The sequence below is a fragment of the Spermophilus citellus genome, assembly GCF_964194105.1.
Source record: "Spermophilus citellus genome assembly, chromosome: 4".
NCBI classification, from domain to species: Eukaryota; Metazoa; Chordata; class Mammalia; order Rodentia; family Sciuridae; genus Spermophilus; species Spermophilus citellus.
In genome coordinates, this window is record NC_138185.1 from 25,707,393 (window position 1) to 25,729,089 (window position 21,697).

The following is a 21,697-nucleotide window of genomic DNA, read 5'->3' on the forward strand; positions in this document are numbered from 1 at the left end:
AGAGAGTCAGGCCTCCTGCTCTTAAATCCAGACCCAGACTAGACCTTCTCCCCTGCCAGTGAACTCTGGTTCCTTCTCACCTCCCAGTGCACAGAGTAGGTGAAGTACAGCTGATTCTCCTTGGTGGGGTCAATTTCTTGGGGTGAGGAGTTGGTACCCTCAGGCAGGGTACATGAGCTCTTCTCATCTGCTTTGAGGTCTGTGAGAAACAAGAGACTCAGTCTGTTCCCATGGTGGCCAGTACCACTATCCAAGGGCTGTTCTGGGGCTCCCCTCAAGGCTACTTACTGCTGGGACTCTGGCCTCAAGGGTCTGAGAGCTCAGCAGGCAACAGTGGCTTTTAAAATTATATCCCCTAGGGCCCTGACCTTCCAAAGGGCCTTTGGGGGCTGCGAGAGGTGTATGCATGGGGGGAGGGGAGAGGTAGGGGGGAAGAGAGGGGTCCAAGTCTAAGCCCCTCCTTTAGGCAATCAATCTCTTGCACTTGATTCAAACATCCACTTACTTATTCAGTCAGGCCCATTCAGCACACGATAGTGGCTCATTCTATCATGTTTGCTCATTCACTCAGTCTGCCTCCATGACTTTAATCACTTAGGTGCTATCTCCATTCATTTAATCATTTTTTCATTCTGCCATCGCCCCATTCATTCAGCCAACAAACATATGAAAGGCATCAAGTATGTGCCAGGAACTGTGCTGGGTGCTAGAGATAAAATGGTGAGAAAAGGAGACAGAGACTCTAATCTCAATGAGTCACTGATGGAGCAGAAACCTCAAAATAATCAAAATAATCTTTGAGCGTGTCCATCATGCTCATAGGAGAGGCAGCATGGTGCCCTTAAAGTATGGGATCTGCTTTATAAGGCTTCTGTGTATGACTCTGGCCTGCTGCTTAATTGAAGACCTCCCTGTGGAGTGAGGACCTACAGGGGAGGGGGAGCTGGATCAGGTCCTATAAAACCTGTCAGGACTGGGCTGGGCTCTCAAAATCCCACATAACTGCTGACCATGGGCAATTTTAGTCTGTACCAATCACTCACACAGAAAGGAACAAGACAGCTGCTGCCCAGCAGCTTTGCCTGCATCCTTACTCCTTGTACTGCAACCCAGGGTGAGCTGCCTGGTTCTTGTGAAGAGGCTCAACAAAGCCTCACTTGCTGTTTGGTCTCAGCCAAGTTACCAACTTCTCTGAGCCTCTGACTCCTCATAGGTAATCAACACCCTCCTGGGGTTGCTAGATGGTGGTAAGCTGGTAGGTGCCCAGCCTATGATATAGCAGATGTCAACTTTCCCTTGATCCCCACATTCTCTTCTGGGAATACAGTGACCCTTCTGTGGCTACACCCATACTTTACACCTGGGCCTACTGGCCAGTTCAGGGGTGAGAAATGAGAAAACTGAGTGGGAAGCACAGGCCCATCCAGCCCTGCCCCACTGGTCAGACCTCCCCACTCACCCTCCAGCCTGATGCTCTGGGGAATCACCTCGAAGCGGACGACGCGGTATGTATGCTCCTGGTCCTCCTCCATGTCCTCCCGGTGGTAGTAAAGGATGAACGAGAGGTGATTGTGAAGGTAGATCTAAAAGAGAGCAACAGAGAGAACAATACAGCTGGCAGCCAAGAAACAATCAGAAACCACTCAGAGAGACCAGCCCAGGCACTAGGTCCCCCCCCTCGCCCAACATGCCTGGTTGTACCAACCTTCCAAAAACACTGCTTTCTTCCTATCACCCTCCAACTCTGAAGCTCTCCAGGGCTCCCTGGGGCTTATCAGATAAAAGTCCTATTTCCTCAGCCTGGCACTCAAGGCCTTCTACCCTCTGACCCTAACAGAGCTGGCCATCAGCATCTTCTAAGACACACTAGTCCACCTGGCTTCCCCAGCCCCTGCCTGCCTCACAGTCCTCCGTTCGCATATTCACTGCAGCTCGCAAGCCAGCACCACTTCCTCTTGGCTCAAGCCTGCCTATTTTCCAAGGCCTACCTCCCCTGTGGCACCTGGTTGCACGAGCTTCCCTGCTAATGAGCCGAGAGGACCCAAGGCCTCACACTGCGAATTTGCTCCCAAATAGGAAAGAAATCCTTTGAGGACAGGGGCTGCACCTCAAATGAAATCTTTTTGTCCTTTACTCCTTAAGTAATATGTGTTCAGTTTAGAAAATGGGATACCATGTAAAGAGAACAGTCAGTCACTTTCGCCACTATTAGCTTATTCCTGGGGTCTACATCACAAAGCGCTCACAGATTTACCCTGGAGAACAACCCCAGGGGGTGAATATCATTATTATACACATTTACAGATCCAGAAACCCAGGCTGCCCACCTGCTCATGCTTGCTACATGGCCCTCTTCTGTACACTGAAGAACTTCCAGATTTGTCTGGTTGAATTCTATAAAAACAGATTCTAAAATTTTAGCAACTGGCCTTCTGCACTTTACAGAATTACCAGAGCCTTATCCAAGGCTGCAGACTTCCGACAGACCATCTCCTCTAGAGGCGATGGGAGAAATATGCCTTGGACTGACCCCATCTTACTGTCACAAGCCTAGAGGGGAATGTATCCCTCTTCTCTGTGGCCCCCAGTGCTTGTGGCTCCCCAGCTCTTTGAACACACCAAAGACACTCTACCTTGTTGACATCTGTGAAGCCGAGCCGGTAGCCATGTTCAAACTGCACATCTTTTTCTTTCTTCTTGTCATCACTGTCGCGGTTGGAGTAGAGCTCCAGCCGGGTGGCCACAGGCAGGTTATCGGCAATGCTGGAAACCCAAGGCCCCACTCAGTCCCTCTGGACCGCCTCTCCCATCAGCTCCCTCCCCTAAGTGACTGCGAGGCCAACAGGAGGCAGAGGACAACTTACAGGTGGACATAGTAGTCTTCCGTGATGCGCTCAGCCACCAGCCGGCTCTGCTCCACTGTCAGGGTCACTGGCTTGTTGGCCTGGCTGCACAGAACTTCACACTTCTTCTCACTGTTCATGAGAACCTGGAAAGGGGTGTTGACAATCCGGTCCCCTCTCAGCACCTCTCCTGCCATAAGAGAGACAGATCGAGCTCAGAGTCTCAGCCCTGAGTTTGCTGAGGTCAGCAGAGTCACAAGTCGTGGGACGGCAGGGCAAAATGGACTTCCCAGGACTTCAGCAGTGCCTTGACCTGGTCAATGCTCTGTCTCATCTGTTTGTGCCCAGCCTGCCCATCTTCCTTCCTCCTTTGAGTTCTAGTACCAGCCTTTCAGAGCTCATCACATGACCACACACCTGGACCTGGGGTGCCATGCCCTGTCCCACATGCCTGGCTACACACTCAGCTTCCCTTACACCCTCTCTGAGATGCCCTTCCTGACCTCATCAGCACAGTGTTCTTTACTCTCCCCCAGTCTCCTGTGCAGAGCAGAGGCAGCATCGTGTACTGAAGAGATAGCTGACTTCAGGCTATCTGCTGTTGTGTCCTGCCTCTGCCACTTACTAGGTTAATAGTCTTGGTAATTCACTTAACTTTGCTGAGCCTCAATTTCCTTATCCATAAAATGGGATAATAACAGTACCTATCTCACAGAGTTATAGTGAGAAATGGAGTTACAGCGAGACAAGTAAAGTCCAGACATAGAGCAGGCAGGCCAAGGATACCATTTTTTAAAAATTTGTTTTAATTAGTTACACATGATAGTACAATGATCTTGACATATCATACATTTGAATCAGATGGGGTATAATTTCTCATTTTTCTGAGTGTACAGGTTGCAGAATCACATTGGTCATGCAGTCACGTATCTACCCACAACAATAATAATGTCCATTTTTATTCTGCTATCCTTCCATTCCGCCCTTCCCCTCCCCTCACCTCCCGTCACTTCTCTCTACCCAATCTAATGTGACCCACTTTTTTTTCCCCTCACATCGTCATACCTGTAATCTGTATAACAAAGGGGGGTCTCCTTCCCTCTTCCATGCAATTCCCCTTCTCCCTCCCTTACCCTCCCACCTCTTTTCCCTATCTAGAGGTAATTTTCTTCTCATGCTCTTCCTCCCTATCCATTTTGAGTCACCCCCTTATATCAGAGAAGACATTCAGCATTCGTTTTTTTTGGGATTGGCTAACTTCACTTAGCATTATCTGGTCTAATGCCATCCATTTCCCTGCAAATGCCATGATCTTGTTATTTTTTTAGTGCTGAGTAATATTCCATTGTGTATCAATGCCACATTTTTAAAATCCATTCATCCATTGAAGGGCATCTAGGTTGGCTCCACAGTCTAGCTATTGTGAATTGTGCTGCTATAAACATTGATGTGGCTGTGTCCTACAGTATGCCGTTTTTGGGTCTTTTGAGTATAGTCCGAGAAGAGGAATAGCTGGATCAAATGGTGGTTCCATTCCCAGTTTTCCAAGGAATCTCCACACTGCTTTCCAAATTGGCTGCACCAATTTGCAGTCCCACCAGCAATGTGTGACTATACCTTTTTCCCTGCATCCTTGCCAGCACTTGTTGTTGTTTGACTCCATAATGGCTGCCATTCTTATTGGAGTGAGATGGTATCTTAGAGTAGTTTTAATTTGCATTTCTCTGATTGCTAGCGATGGTGAGCATTTTTTCGTGTATTTGTTGATTAACTGTATATCCTCTTCTGAGAAGTGTCTGTTCAGGTCCTTGGCCTATTTGTTGATTGGGTTATTTGTTTTTTTGTTGTTTAACTTTTTGAGTTCTTTGTATACCCTAGAGATTAGAGCTCTATCTGACGTGTGAGGGGTAAAAATTTGTTCCCAGGATGTAGGCTCCCTATTCACTTCACATATTATTTCTCTTGCTGAGAAAAAACTTTTTAGTTTGAATTCGTCCCATTTGTTGATTCTTGGTTTTAATTCTTGTGCTATAGGTGTCTTATTAAGGAACTTGGGGCCTAACCCCACGTGATGGAGATTAGGGCTTACTTTTTCTTCTATTAGATGCAGAGTCTCTAGTTTGATTCCTAGATCCTTGATCCATTTTGAGTTAACTTTTGTGCATGGTGAGAAATAGGGATTCAATTTCATTTTGTTGCATATGGATTTCCAGTTCTCCCAACACCATTTGTTGAAGACGCTATCCTTTCTCCACTGCATGCTTTTAGCACCTTTGTCTAATATAAGGTAGTTGTAATTTTGTGGGTTGGTCTCTGTGTCCTCTATTCTGTACCATTGGTCTACCAGCCTGTTTTGGTGCCAGTACCATGCTGTTTTTGTTACTATTGCTCTGTAGTATAATTTAAGATCTGGTATAGCGATACCACGTGCTTCACTCTTCCTGCTTAGAATCGCTTTAGCTATTCTGGGTCAGATGAATTTCATAATTGCCTTTTCTATTTCTGTGAGGAATGCCGTTGGGGAGGATACCATTTTTATCATCAGCAATACCCCTACACCTTTTCATATGTCAGCAATGTTATTTAAAAAAAAAAAAATTTTTTTAAGTTGTAGTTGGTTCAATATCTTTATTTATTTATTTATTTTTATGAGGCTGAGGATCGAACCCAGTACCTCACACATGCAAGGCAAGTGCTCTACCACTGAGCTACAGCCCCAGCCCCAGCCCCAGCCCCAGCCCCAGCCCCAGCAATGTTATTTTGTACACTGTGTTAATATATTTGTGATTCTGCCTCTTCTATCTGATCATGAGCTTTTTTTTTTTTTTTTTAAGAGAGAGTGAGAGAGGAGAGAGAGAGAGAGAGAGAGAGAGAATTTTTAATATTTATTTTTTAGTTCTCCGTGGACACAACATCTTTGTTGGTATGTGGTGCTGAGGATTGAACCCGGGCCGCACGCATGCCAGGTGAGCGCGCTACCGCTTGAGCCACATCCCCAGCCCCTGATCATGAGCTTTTTGAGGGGAGACACTATTTCCTGTTTATCTCTGTGTCTTTAGATCCTGGTTAGGCAGAGAAGAAAGCAGGGTGAAATCGAGCACTTGACATTTTTAGCCAAAACATCTTTTTGCTTAATGAACCAGCACACCCCTTGCAAGACTGTCTTGTCTTCAGTAACCTGCTGCCAGATGTCATACGGACAGGCACTGAGCAATTAGGGAGGTCACCTAAACTTTACTGAGCTTTCATCCTGAGCTGCTCAACAATTCTACTGTGATGATGTGAAACTGGAGCAAACTGAAGGAGAGCGCCCAGTACCAACAGGCAGGACGAATGCCCCCACGTGCACTTGTTCTAACACTTGCGTACCAGTGTGGATCTGCTTGATATAGCTGTCTGCCTTGTCACCTAGTCATTTGTTTCTCCATCATAAACACTCACTTACTTGCCAAGGCTTTGAAGCTATAATGTTAGACAATGTTACGGTATGCGGGAAGTTGGACCACGATCAATAATCAGCAAAATGAGAATATACTATACAACTGCTGTAGAGAATGCAGTGGGTCTAGGAAAGGCTCCACGAGGAAGTGGTGCCTGAAGTGACTTTAAAGGAAGGGAGGAGTTAACTAGGCAAAGAGGCCTGTGTGGCTGCAAATCAAGAGAGCTGGGGAAGGACTAGAGTGAGCTGGAGAGATGGGTGAGAGATGGAATGGAGCTGGACCCAGAGGGCCTGTGGGCCACCCACAGTTCGATTTTCATCTAGAAAGCAATGAAAGTCAGTGAGGGATTCCTGATATGATGGGGGAGATGTTTATCCGACTCTGGTCACAGAAGACTCGCAGGTTTCTAAGACCAGGCAGAACCTGAAAGCAGGTCAGGAAAAACAGCAAACTCAGATGGAAGGTATTTTCAGTTTGGACACACCAAAGAGATATCAAGACTTAAGGCCTAGAGGAGAGATCAGGACAGAGATGGAGGCTGTGAGTGGCTGGTACAAAGGTGGTAAGTACAATGGCAGTGCTCAATGAGCAAGCCTGGCAAATGAGCACCCTGGCAAATGACACCTCAAGTGTGGATGGATCACCCCTGAGGGGAAGTGAGAAGGGGAAGCTGAGCCTGGATGAAGGACTCTCCCCCTTGTGTCCTATTTTAGAAGACTGGCAGTACAGGTGAGCCTACAAAGCTCAGGGATGGAGTGACCGAGTAGACAGCAAGGCCATCAATAGGACATCTGCACGGCCACAGCTAAAAGGTCATTTTAAAGACTTAGGACCAAAGAGGGACAGTGGCTTGCCCATGATCGTCATGGAGTTGTGATGGTGCCAATCTCCTGCATTCTTTCCCCACACCCAATGCTACTGCTCACTTTCTTGAAGGTGTAGTAGGGAGTTAGCCTGAAGAGAGGAGAATCTGCAGAGAGAGGAACAGACCATGTAAGCTGGTACACTTCTTGATATTTAGAAATTAAACTTAAACCGAGAAAGAGGACATACTAGTCTGAAATGACTCATTTCTAATACGGAAGCATTTTTTTTTTTTAAATGGGGGTCTCCCTATGTTGCCCAGGCTGATCTTGAACTCATGGACTCAAGCAATCCTCTCAAGTAGCTGCGACTATAGGTATGTACTACCATGCCCGGCAATAAGTATTCCTTGTTCACAATGAGCCACAAGCCATGACATGGACCTGCTAAGAGCACCTACTACCATACCCCAGCACTGCCCCAGATGATCCAACACATATGCCACAATATAAATCGTCATCAACATTGACAGTCACAAGCACAGCCTTCAGATAGCCCTGGTGAACCTTTCTGGGGAAGGCAGCTGGACAACAGAAATAACTCTGGCTTTAATAAACAAAAAATATGAGTTAAAAGCTCAATTTCTCCACCTATTGGACATATGATACTGAGTGGGGACAATTATACTCAGCTAGCAGAGTTAATGGAAGGATCAGGCAGGACAATGAACAGAACATGGTGCTCAAAGGTGAACTGGAGCCACAGCTCCCAGGGTTCTGTGTAAGTGGCACTATTACTAGGTGGTCTACTGGGCAAGAGACTTAGCTACTTTGTGCTTCACTTTCCTTAAGAGATTATACCTAATAGGTATTGTGAGAATTAATTAAGGTGAAGCACACAGATGCTTAGAACGCAGTGCTTGGCCTATGCACAGGTGGTATTTAGGGGAGGGGATGTAGCCCACTTTTGGTTAAACTAGCTCCATGACCTGCCTGCAGCTGGTTCAGGAACCTCAAGATCTGGCAGTAGGCAAACTTGTCATCTGGGGGTTCTGGAAGTATCTGAGCCATGAGAGCCCTAATAGAGAAGACAGCTCTTTCAGAGACCTGATCAAGAACCAGTTCTCTCTTTCTCCTTCCTAAGGTATGAGAAAAGGAAAGGCTCTTAAGGTCCTAGAGGTCAGGGAAAGCATTTCCCCAGTCTTAGCTCCAGGACTTAACACACAAGCCAGGCAGAGAGGAAGCACTAAAAACTGTCCTGAGCAGGCACCTTCAAGTGTGGATAGGTCAAGTGTGGATGCCAAATGGAGAATTACTTAACTTAGAATGAAATGGCTACCATTTATGGAACACCTGTGTCAAACACTGCACTGGTTACTTCACACATTATTTGAGGCACCTCTTCAACAGCTTAGCTAATATGGCAACATCTCTGCTTGCTTTAGAGCAAAGGTAATCACTCCCTCTTTCAATGAAAGGCAGAGCAGGTGACAGAAGCCACCAGAGAGAAGGGGATATTTAGAAATGGAGGGAAGCCAGTCTGAGTAGAAGCCAAGTGCTCCAATTCTGAAAAAGACCAGCTGGGTGGGTTCAAAACTTAGCTTAGTCATTCATGGTACAACCAAAGGCAAATCACGTAATCTGCAAAATGGGAATGAAAACTGCAACTCCCCTCCCCCAAGAGCTGCTATGAAGATTAGATAAGCTAACAGACACAGAAACTATGAGTAACAGTGTCTAGATAAGGGTCAACTGCTATTATCATTGCAAAAATTGTTCTGGGTTCCCCTTTGGGGCAGGCTGCAGCAGTGTGAGAGAACTTACCCAGATTCTCTGCCTTGTAGGTTATTTTGCTGGGCTGGCAGAAGGGCAATGAGTAGTATTCATAAGGCAGCTGAGTTCGAGAGCTGGTAAGCTTCACAGCCTGGTAGGAGAAGAGAGGCTGTTATTCCTCAACCCAGCAGAAACCAAGATAATTGCTCTAAGAATCCTCCCCACAGCCACACATATTCAGTACACTTGGTAGTATCATCCACCAAGCAAACTAACTGTAGCAGACATGAATATGGCCTACTATAGTGTCCATAACCCTGGATTATTTCACTTTTCAGTAATTTTAGACTGCAGTACAGATTTAGTTTAAAAACCACAACTGATTTAAGACACTACGAGTCTTGAACATTTTACTATCCTTTGAAAAGATCATTTTATTCTGGGCCTCTTTCCTATGGAAATATTCCAGATGAGAAAAAAAGCCCCTAGGAACAAAGAGGGCACTCCTTATTCATACCCACATGGCCTTCTTACTCCCCTGCCTCAAGAATTCATCCTGCTGCTCCTCTCTGACCCTTTCTAATGACTTCATGCATTTTGAATGCCCTCATCTGTGAGTCCTTCTCTAACTAATCCACCTAAAGGAACTCCCCATCTTTCCCAGTTCCAACCCTCTCAGTTTCCTTTACAACATATCAAATAAAAATGCAATGATTCAGCTTGGTGTGGTGGTGCATGCCTAAAATCCCAGGACACCTGTAATGCCAGAGTGGGGCTGAAGCAGGAGGATCATGGGTTCAAAGCCAGCCTTAGCAAAAGCGAGGTGAGACCCTATCTCTAAATAGAATATAAAATAGGGCTGGAGATGTGGCTCAGTGGTTGAGTGCCCCTGAGTTCAATCCCTGGTTGTCTCACCCCCATCTGCCAAAAAAGCAATGATTCTGTTTTATGAAACAGAAGCTAAGATTTAAATTCCAGGAGGGCAAGAATTACAGGTGTTTTGGTCATCTTGTTAATCCTTGTGCCTTAAGAATAAGGCAGAGTAGGTGCTACTAAATGTCTGCTGAATGAGAAAACCAACCCATCAATAGGCTACAATATTTTCATTCAATTCAATACTGTATAGCCATTGAGAATGAGGTATAAGATGCAGGAACATGTACAGGAAATGATGCAAGCACACAGAACACAGCTTCAGAAAGTGCACCAGTCACAGAAAACCCAAACCAGAAACAAGGGAATCATCAAAAATAGTGGAGCTGGGGATATTATCTCAGTTGGTAGACTACTTACTTGCACATAAGGCCCTGGGTTCAATCCCCAGCACCAAAAATAGATATTAAAATTTTACTATTTTTTTTGCTTTATTTTATTTATTTATTTATTTAACAAAAATTATCTTTATAATTTGGAAGCTACCCACCATTCTTCATATCATCAAAAAATATAAATAATTTTAGAATTCTAGGTCTATTTATTTAAAACTCTTGCTTTGGAATTAGGCATTTTTTTTTTTTTTTTTTTGACTTCAGATAGGCAATGTGGCATGCATATTGTGGGTTTCATAACATCCCCAGATGGGTCCAGAGTGGTACCTCATGGTCCATGACTATTTGTGAAGACAAATGTAAAAACATTCATACTAAGTGGGATAAATGATGTGAATAAGTAGCTTCATGTTAGTTGAGGTTAGGTCTTGCCTCCAGTAGCTTAGAAAAACCTTGGGTGTCAGTGGGACAAAGTATTGCAATGGTAAAGAAATGGGGCCTGAAATATATTCTGTATCTTTCTTAACCATGTGAACTTGGGAAACTGGTTCATTTGCCCAGGCCTTATCCGTATCTATAAAATGTACAGAAAATCTGTAAAACATACTTTGCCTCAGAGCATTCTTAGGTAGGGGACATCCTGAGCTAAGCCAGGCCCAAAACCTGGCATGTAAATAACCCTCAGTAAGTGTTATTTTATTTTTATTGTTTTCTCAAGATACGAGTCTGTCTCTAAGGAAGATACTTACAATATATAAACAATATGAGCAGATGCTATGAGTTCCACAGAGAAAGCTGGTAACTGAGAGGAGGATGGAGCAGATTAAAGAGGGAGTCAGAAATGCCACATAAGAAGAGGCAAGTGGAGTGAGACAAGAGACAGAGATGGACGTGGACACACACACACACCCATGACAGAGAGAGAAGGAGATAAAAGAGATCTGCATGAATTCAATCAAACAGAGAGATACAGAGCAAAGCAGAAGCACAGAGAGGTCACTCAACAGGAGAGCCAGAGACACGGAGACAGAGATGAAGAGGCAGGGCAGAATTCCCGGAATGCACGCTCCGGGGCACTCGACTTTGGGTCAGGAAGCATGCACTGAGCTCTCTTTTTCTCAGTGTCAATGGCAGTCATATGTGTTCTCCGTAACCACAGGATGGACACGAACAGCTCACCACACACTCCAGCCTGACCGCCTAGTGAGGCTCCAATAGTGCAGAAACATACCTTGATTTCTACTGGGTCGTTCTGGTGGAAGTTGATTGGTGCAACCCCAGGGACGTAGAAGGCGTTTGTTTCACACTTGAGAGAGAGAAGTAGCAGGGACCACGGCAACCATACCTGTTCAGAAGAAAGGGCACAGATGGAATGGGGGAAAGAAGTGAACTTTCTCCTACAGCAGACTACCCTCATGCCTGCTTCCAATGAGCCGGTGTCCCTTCCCCTTTGGGAAGGCTGCGCCCTTGTAAATGTTGTCTCCCAAATCCCCAACAATGGGCATGTTAGTACACAACTGTAATGTCGGCTACTTGGGAGGCTGAGGGAACACTCGAGCACAGGAGTTCCAGGAGAGCCTGGACAACATAGTAAGACTTTGTCTCTCAAAACAAAAGAAAAATAAAAAACAAGCTATAAAATGATTCTGTACTTCCAGAAATATGCCACAGAATGGATCAGGTAATCAACATCTGGGCAACACTGCCACACAGGAGCCACACCTCCCTGCTTCTGGATCAGTGGGTTTTTTGTCAGCACTAGGGATTGAACCAGGTGCACTTAACCACTGAGCCACATCCCTACTCCTTGACTCCCTTTTTTGAGACAGGGCCTGGCTAAATTGTTGAGATTGGCTTTGAATTTGCAATCCTCCTGCCTCAGTCTCCCAAGCCACTGGAACTATAGGCATGTGCCACTGCGCCTGGCCTAGATCACTGTTCCTTTAACCACTTCATATATATCACTTTCCACTACAGCTCACAGGAAGTAAAGCTCCATAATGTTCCCATTTCTCTTTATATCAACAGCCTCTCCTTGTCAAGATGCTCCTATGTTACCATTTTTCTATGAGCCTTCTCCCAAAATGGAACAGGCCTCATCACCTCCTACCCTCCTCAGCTCCAGCCACAGGGACCCTCTAGCTTTCCCTTGACCCCAAGCCCTTCCCTAAGCCTCAGGGCCTTCACCTTTACTGTTTCTTCTGCCAGAAGGCTTCTCCCACATCTGCATGGCTCCCACATTCCTTATTTCACTCAGGTATCTCAAATGTCACCTCCTCAGACAAGATTCTATCTAAAATAGTATCCTTAGGGTTCCTATGACCCATTTCTCTAGTCCCTTACTCTACTTTATTATTATTCCTGGATTTATCTACTTGACATGGATGATAAAGATTTATTTGTATATTATATGTCCCCTCCACTTGGACATAATCTCTCCAGTACCATGAACAGTGCCTGGCACAGAGCAGGCACTCAGTAAACATCTGCATGTAGGACATGCATGGGGGAATCCAAAGCAAGCAAGACTAATTTCTGACCTCAATAGGTCTGCCCATCAAAGCTTCCCTTTCCCTCCATTAATATCAGCACTTCACCTGTTCCAGGAACTAGAAGAGTTGCCTCCTTCTGCTCCTCTGCCTGGTCTGAACAAAGAACTTTCATCATCCACACATCCGAGTCACCAGCTTGATTGTTTCTGTATCTGCCTTCTTTTTCCCCTTCACTGCTACTCTATTTCAGATGCTAGTTTCTTCCCACTCAGACACTGGCTACAGCTGACTCACTACTTTGCTATGGCAGCCCCTCTATCCACCAAGTTATTCCCAGCCCCCCAAAGACATACTCATGAATCTTTCTGAAGTCCAGTTTTGCAGGCAGTCACTGACTGCCAAGAACACACTCATCTGTGTCTTTACCTGGACTATAAGTGGAAAAACGATGGCTTTAGAAGTTTCAGGTTCTAGCTGGGGGCAATGGTACATGCCTAAAGTCCTAGCTACTTGGGAGGCTGGGTCAGGAGGACTGCTTGAGCTCAGGAATTTGAGGCCAGCTTAGGCAACATAGAGAGATTCCATCTCAAAGACAAATAAATAAATAAATAAATAAATAAATAAATAAATAAATAAATAAGGTTCTGAGTTCAGTGTACTTTCTGTAGATACACAGCTTGGTCAAAGTCTTAAAAGTACCAGGCATGGTGGCATACACCTGTAATCCCAGTGGCTCAGGAAGCTGAGGCAGGAGGATTACAAGTTCAAAACCACCTCAGCAACTTAACGAGGCTCTTAGCAACTTAGTGAGACCCTGTCTCAAAATTTAAAAAAGGGCTGGAGACGTGGCTTAGTGATTAAGCACTCCTGGGTTCAATCCCTGGCACCAAAAACAAAAGAACAACAACAAAAAATCTTAAAAGCAATACAGTCACAGTGTTTCTCTTCAGGTTTGATGTACACTTTTATTAGTATCTAATACCATTTTGAAATAAAAGTTTGACCCTGATAAAAATAGCAACATTGGCCAAGATAGGTATACTGTATTTGGTAGTCAGGAAGTAGGCAGAATAGGGAGAACAGAAAAATCTTTAAAAGAAGGTAGAAAATTGATTCAAGGGACAGAATTCCACACTGAAAGGCAGAACCCCTCCCCACCACTCCGACTGGACCCAGTGGTGGTGCTCTCCCACTCAGCTCCATCCCCAGTTCTTTTTATTTTGAGATAGGGTCTTGCTAAGTTGCTAAGGCTGGCCTGGAATTTGTGATCCTCCTACCTCAATCTCCTGAGTCCTGGGATTACAGGTAGTGGTTTCGATCCTACCTTTTATTCTTAAATAAATTTAGATTTACAGAAGAGTTGCAAAGACACCGTGAGTTCCCATGTTATTCTTCACTCAGTTTCCCCTAGCGTTAACATCTTTCATACCGTGGAAAAAGCTATTAAGAAATAACCAGAATTTTGACTCAGTGGCAGAATACTTGCCTCGCATGTGTGAGGCACTGGGTTCGATCCTCAGCACCATATAAAAATAAACAAAATAAAGGCATTCTGTTCATCTACAACTACAAAAAATTTTTAAAAAAGAAAGAAATACATGTTTTTTTAAAAAGTAAAACCTATTCAATGAATAATTCAAACACTATCCATGGGAAAAATGAATCTTCCTCCCATTCCAGCTACCCAGGGACAACTGCTACCACCAGTTCTTTTAAATCCCTCCAGAGGCATACTATGTTTGCACAAAGGGAAGGTTTTCAGCGCTGAGGCTTGCCTTGACTACAACGACAAACAGGTTTTGATTCTTCCCGACAGTAATGGAAAGCTGGCTTCAATGTCCGATTTTCTCTCCATGGGAGGATTTCCTCCACTTGACCAGCCATCTGAAGATTCCAGTCCTCCTTCTTGAAAGCTTTGCGGACACTCACTTAGTGATTAGAATGTGTTTCACTTGAGAAATAAACATTGTCCTCCTTTTTTCTCTAATTTCCCTCTATATCTGAATTCTGGTTAGCCAAGATATAAGGAGGACAAATCCTGTGTTACTGGCATAAACTGCCATTCAAAACTCGCTTAAAAAACTCAATTTTTGAAATTGCAGAAAACAATTGTCACACAAAGATACTACTAGCAAACTAATTTCTCTTAGAGGAAGGATCAAGGGAGGCAAAAAATTACAAAGAGTATCTCCATAATAAACTCGGGTTAGTGAGCCAGGTGCAGTGGCGCACACATGTATGTAATTCCAGGGGCTCCGGAGGCTGAGGCAGGAGGATCATGAGTTCAAAGCCAGCCTCGTCAACTTAGCAAGGCCCTGAGCAACTCAGAAAGACCCTGACTCAAAATATAAAAAAGGGCTTGTGGCTGGGCTGGGGTTGTAGTTCAGTGGTGGAGAGTGCTCACCTCACATATAGAGGGCACTGGGTTTGATCCTCAGCACCACATAAAGAGAAAATAAAGGTATTGTATTCATCTACAACTAAAAAAAAAAAAAAAAATGGACTGTGGCTGTGGCTTAGTGGTTAACTGGGTTCAATCCCTGGTACCAAAATAAATAGAAAAGATAGCTAGATAAATAGATAGTCAGGCAAATAGAATCTTTGAATACTTACACTGACAACCAAAAGCAATTCAGAAATTCAGCTTAGAATTAGAACTAATCATTATACTCATGTGAGACCGGCAGTGTTAGATTTTTTTTTTAGGGGGATGGGACACTTTGCCACTGAAGCCACATCCCCAGTCCTTTTTATTTCTTATTTTGAGATAAGTTTCACTAAGTTGCTCAAAGCCTTGATAAGTTACTGAGGCTAACCTCAAATTTGCAATCCCACTGCCTCAGACTCTGAGTTCCTAGGAATACAGGTGTGTGCCACCACACCTGGTTTAGTATTAGATATTAAAGGTCACTGCCATGGTATTCTCACATAGTTGGAGGAATTACAAACTGGAACATTTCTGGAGACAACCTGGCATCTGTATCCAAAAAGCCCCCAAAAGTATATACTCAATTCTATTTCTAGTCATGTTCAAAAACATACGGCAAGTATGACAAAATCTAAAAGGGGTTTCCCACAGCATTATTTAAGTGAACTGAGTGATGGATTTTTTTCTTTCTTTATGTATCTGTATTTTCTAACAAAATTATATAGTATTTATATAACTTCAGAAAAAAATGAGGTCAAAGAAAACGTCACTGCTGTGCATGTTCAGGTTCAAGTAATTTGAGTTTGGCATGAAGAACATCCTCCTGCTGGCCCTAGGACGACTCTCCAGCAGCATCTCCCACCTTTTTTTTTGAAGCCTTGGGGAGATCCAGGAAATGTTCCTGGCCTGGAGAGCACACTGGTGGGCTCGCTTTGTTTTAGACACTCCACCTTGCTTGATCAAGCCCTACTGCCCCGTGGAGGTCCGGACGAAATGTTTCTTCCTTACTTTTCAAGGTGCTTTATAAATATCTCTATGACACTAGAGGAAAGAGAATGGAAACATCACCTGATGCCCAAGTGAACTTTCACACCTATATATACTTCTGAAGATTGCTGCTTAAGTGAGAAATACTCAATTCTCTAGTTGTTTAAGGTACTATTATGACACTTTTCATGTTTAGTTATGGCCATTTCAGTATCTGCCATCTTTCTCCCTGCACTAGTAGCTCTTCTAGCTTTGTTGATTAGGGTGCTCAATAAATCCTTATTAAACACCAACCAAACTCTGATCTATTAAAATATGAAACCATCCATTCACACACAGGCTTAATACTGTGGTTCTTAATCTTCCCTGCTTCCCTCAAAAAAAAAAAAAAAAAAAAAAAAAAAAAAAAAAAAACCTCTGCCAGGTATAGTGGTGATGCTGACAGTAATCCCAGCAGCTCAGGAGGCTGAGGCAGGAGGATAACCAGTTTGAGTCCGGCCTCAGCAACTTACTGAGGCCCTAAGCAACTTAACAAGACCTGTCTCAAAATAAGAAAAAAAAAAAAGGGCTGGTAAAGTGGCCCTGGGTTCATATCTTAGAGGGCGCGCGCGCACACACACACACACACATAAAATGAAACAAAACAAAAACAAAACAACCCACCTCACTTTACTTAAGGAATTGTTCACACCTCTTACCTTTCTACTTGTAGAAGCACCTAGATCAAAAATCTCTGAGAACATCATCTCTACACCTTATCTGTGTGTCTAGGATGGTGGTTCTCTGCCCTGTACATTTCAGAGTAACCTGGGGAGCTTAAAAACTACATGCTAAGCCAGGCCCATACATATAATCCCAGTTTTTTGGAGGCAAAGGCAGGAGGATCATAAGTTTGAGATCTCAACTTGAGCAACTTAATGACATTCTTCCTCAAAAAAAAAAAAAAAAAAAAAATCCCAAGCGCTGGGGACATAGCTCAGTGGTAAAGCACTTGCTTAGCATGTGTGAGGAGGCCCTGGGTTCAATCCCTAGTATCAAAAAAACAAAAAACTACCCATGCCAAAGTCTCATGCTAGATTACTGGTCATCATGATCAATGAAAAGTCAGAATTTCTGGGAGATAGGATCCTGTCTTCAGCATTTTTTTCTTAGTTGTTGACAGATCTTTATTTATATTTTTATTTATATGTGGTGCTGAGAATCGAACCCCAGTGCCTCACACATGCCAGGCAAGTGAGCTACCACTGAGCCACAGTCCCAGCCCTGTCTTCAGCATTTTTAAAGGGTCACTAGGTTCTTAGATCTTTGGAGAAGAGTATTACCATTTTCTGGAAGCTTGTTAAGAAATACAGAACCTCAGGCCCTACCCTAGGATTTGAACCAGAATCTACATTTTAGCACGCTGTCCAAGTCAAAGGATCACCACTCTAGGTGATCTTAATGTAGCTAGGGTTAAGAACCACTGCTCAGGTGGCAGTGTCTATCCTAGATGATATACACCCCTTGGAAAGGAGGTGCTAGGTTTCTGTTTCTCTTTGGCCATGTTTCAAACTTCCTGGCTGGGTGCACGCCTGTAATCTCAGCGGCTTGGGAGGCTAAGGCAGGATAATCAAAGCAGCCTCAGCAACAGTGAGGCACTAAGTAACTCAGTGAGACCCTGTCTCTAAATAAAATACAAAATAGGGCTGGGGATGTAGCTCAGTGGTTGAGTGCCCCTGAGTTCAATCCCTGGTACCCCCCACCAAAAAAAAAACCCAAACAAACCAAAATTACATCCTGACAATCAACAGGGAGGTGGCTATCATACACTGGGGAAAGTACTGAGCCTAAGGCCCCAAAATACAAACAGGGAATTGAACCCTATCCTTCAGCTCGAAGCTTTGGGCCATCAACTTTGGTTGGCGCTGGTGTCCTTACTTATTGGGATAGATTCATGCAGAAGGGGGGGTGTGGAAACGCCATTACCATCACATATGAGACATTATGATCATTATTTCTTGCTAACTAAAAGCATGTGTTCTGAGTTTCCCCTTCTAAGAAGCCTGACACCAGACCTTTTAGCCTTATCTGATAAGTGACTTGAAGCTGGGGCAGAGGATTACAATCTCCTTATCAAGCCAATTAAATCTAAGAAGTTACTTCAGTTCTACCTTCTTTTGAAACAGAATCTTCCAAACTTAGACGAGAGACCCTGGCCTTGGGAACTCAAGGGCTCTCTGAGAGTTCAGGTTGCAGAGGAATGAAAACCAAATCCTGAGAGACATCAGTACACTTTTGTTCCAAAGTATTAAACAAATGGAGCAAGTCCACACAGGCAGGACAAAAACAAAAAGACCACAGTGAGAATAATACTCACCCTAAGGGGAAGACACACCACAAATAAAAAAGAAGACAGTTGCTCAGTACATACCAAGTACAAGGCACTGTGGCAGACATGGTAACTTCCAATTACCATTCACCTAGTCCTGCTGGTTCTAAGTCCTTCACATACACAGTGAGTCATAGCCTTACAACTACCTGTAGATTTTTACCACCATTTTGTAGGCAATTGCCAGTTAACACGAGTCAGAGATTAAAAACTTGCATAACTTGCATAAGGTCATCCAGCCAGAATGTGGAGGACAGGTGAGTTGTAATAGAAAATGAGAATGTAATGATGCTGCTGATAAAAATGGCAGCTAACATTTACTCAATACTGACTATGTATCAGGCACATAATTAGTTCTAGTTCTTTTCATTTAACAATTAATCATCACAATAATCCTATTGGAAAGGGACTCTTATAATTCCCAATTCACAGATAAGGTAACTGAGGTTCAGAGAGGTGACAAATATTGGATGAGCCAGGATTTATACCTAGGCAGTCTGAGCCCAAAGCCCATGTTTGAGCCAGTACAGAAATGAGTTCACCAACTATTTATTGACCACCTACTATGTGTCAGGTAGTACCATGTGAACAGCCTCACAGATGCCTACAAGGAGCTTTTAGCCTACAGGGGGACAGAGACAAGACACCAGTCAATCCCACTAGGTGTCCAATGCTAGCAGCTGGTTAAGAGGATAGGAATTATTGGGGAGTATACAGCAATACAGCTAATCTTAAGAGTTAGGGGAAGGCAGGCATAAGGAAGGGAGGAGTGTTCCAGGAAGAGAAAAACACAGGTAACAAAGGCCTGGTGGCAACTGGAAGTTTCTGGCAAGTGAAAGCACAGGCTGTATTCTTCAAAGCTAAGAGAGTGGGTAAATCACCCAGCAACCTTGTTAAAATGCAGACTCTGATTCAGTAGGTCTGGGGTGGGTCCTGAGATTCTGCATTCCTAATGAGGTATCAGGCAATGACAACAATTTTTGGTGTATGGATATACTTTTAAATAATCTTGATGGAAAGTTTTCTAAGAAAAAAAATCCAGGAGCTAAAAATATAAAGGACATATAAAGGAAGAAAATGAAAAAAAAAATACACACCACAAAGAAATTAAAAAAATGGTTTAGATAAAAACATCTACAACTCACTTGACAAAAGAGTCATTTCTTCAAGATACCAATAATTTATAATTAATGAAGAACAAATAACTCATAACTCAAAAGAATACAATCAGGCAGTTTAAAAACAAAATGAAACAAAAAGTTCAAATGGCTAAGCACAAAAGGATGCTCAATATCATTCATGATTTTAAAAATGTGAGTTAAAATAATGACATCTCATTTTTAACCTATCAGAGTCACAAAGTATAAAAATGTCTGGCATAGTTTTTGGGGAGAGCAAGTTAGTCACGTATTCTTAAATGGAAGGCAAAACTATTATTGAAGGACTGCCAATGTGAGTTATTGGAGAGAAAAAAAGTATGATGCTCAGGGTCTATGTATAGCATGGTCTCATTTGCTAAATAGTTTTTTTTTTTTTTTTTTTGTACCAGGGATTGAACCCACAGATACTTTACCACTGAGCCACAACCTCAGCCCTTTTTAATATTTTATTTAGAGACAGGGTCTTGTTGGGTTGCTTAGGGCCTCACTAAATTGCTGAGGCTGGCTTTGAACTCATGATCCTCCTGCCTTAACCTCCTGAGCTGCTGGGATTACAGGGCTGCATCACCACGTCCAGCTTTAAATAGTTTTTTAAAGAGCAAGTACCAAAACTTGACAAAGACATCACAAGAAAAGGAAGCTACAAATATCTAGCATGAACATAGATAAAAAAGTCTTTACCAGAATGTTAGTAAATTGAACCAGCAACATATAAAAAGGTCTATATATCATGACCAAGTGGGATTTATCCCAGGAATGACAGATTAATACAATTTGTTGTAATAAATAGCATAGAAAACAAAAACAACACCATTATTGCAACAGACTAAAAAAAAGCACAACAAAATCGAACACATGGCAATCATAAAACTCATCAAACCAGGGAACTTCTTCACTCAGATAAAGGGCAACTATGAAAAACCCATAGTTGACATCATACTTAATGGTGAAAGACTAAATGCTAAGTTCCCCTAAAATCAGGAACAAGGCAGGATGTCCATTCTCACCATCTATTTCACCACTATGCTATAAGCCAGTACATGGAAGCAAATAAATTAATTAGAAATTAAAGGCAACTACAGTAAAAATAAGTGAAGGGGCTGGGCTTAGTAGTAAAGTGCTTGCCTAACACATGTGAAGCACTGGGTTCGATCCTCAGCACCACATAAAAATAAAGAAATAAAATAAAGGGCATTGTGTCCATCTACAACTAAAAATATTTTAAAAAGAAGAAGTAAAAAGTGCTTTTACTTGCATATCACATGATCTTGTATTTAGAAAATCCTAAGGAATCTACAAAATAATTAGCTAGAACTAATAAGCAAATTGAGGAAGGTCACAGACCACCAGATCAACATATAAAAAATTAACTATATTTCTACATACTGGCAGCAATCAACCTGAAAAATATAATTTAAAAAAATCTACTTAGTATCAAAAAGAATATTTAGGAATATATTTTTAAGAAGGATTTGTACATTTAAAATTACAAAACATTGCTAAGAGAAATTAAAGAAGATCTAAATAATTGGAGATATTACATGTTTACGGATTGGAACTCAATACTGTTAGGATGGAAATTCTCCTCATATTGGATTCAACTTGATCCCTATCAAAATCTCAGCAGACTTCCTTGCAGAAATTGACAACCTGACCCTAAAATTTACACAGGAACAGAAAGGACCTAATACATACAAAACAATTTTAAAAACCAAATCAGAGGATTTACATTATCCAATTTCTAAATATTATAAAGCACAGTAATAAAGACAGTATGGTAAGGATACACATACATGTCAATGGAACAGAATTTAAATTCTAGAAATAAATCTTTACATTTATAATAAACTGATCTTCAATAAAGGTGCTGAGGCAATTCAATAGGCCAGTACCACAAAAACAAAAACAAACAAACAAAAACAACCTCAAAGTGAACTATAGACCTAAATAGAAAAGCCCAAACCCTCAAAATCTCTAGAAATATAGAGGAGAAAACCTGTGTGGATTAGGCAAAGATGTCTTACACATGTCACCAACAGTATAATTCATTAAAAAATTAATAAATAGCTGGGCACAGTGGTGCATGCCTATAATCCCAGCAGCTCAGAGACCAAGGCAAGAGGACTGCAAGTTCA

At 42.9% G+C, this 21,697-nt stretch overlaps 1 protein-coding gene across 2 annotated transcripts in view; it reads right to left on the minus strand.

Annotated features, from left to right (window-relative positions):
- Positions 1–21,697, minus strand: part of TM9SF4 (transmembrane 9 superfamily member 4) — a 50,631-nt gene that overhangs the window by 17,428 nt on the left and 11,506 nt on the right. Inside the window, exons 1-7 of one of the 2 annotated variants that reach the window (XM_081291277.1) lie at positions 15,910–16,057; positions 11,359–11,472; positions 8,911–9,010; positions 2,865–2,989; positions 2,634–2,763; positions 1,460–1,583; positions 81–199 (exon numbers count right to left, since the gene is read on the minus strand). In XM_081291277.1, the coding sequence (XP_081147403.1) occupies positions 81–199; positions 1,460–1,583; positions 2,634–2,763; positions 2,865–2,983 (492 nt within the window). In that variant the 5' untranslated portion in view covers positions 2,984–2,989; positions 8,911–9,010; positions 11,359–11,472; positions 15,910–16,057. Of the gene's footprint in view, positions 1–80; positions 200–1,459; positions 1,584–2,633; positions 2,764–2,864; positions 3,034–8,910; positions 9,011–11,358; positions 11,473–15,909; positions 16,058–21,697 lie in introns of those variants that run through there. The other variant, XM_081291276.1, reaches the window with a different exon arrangement.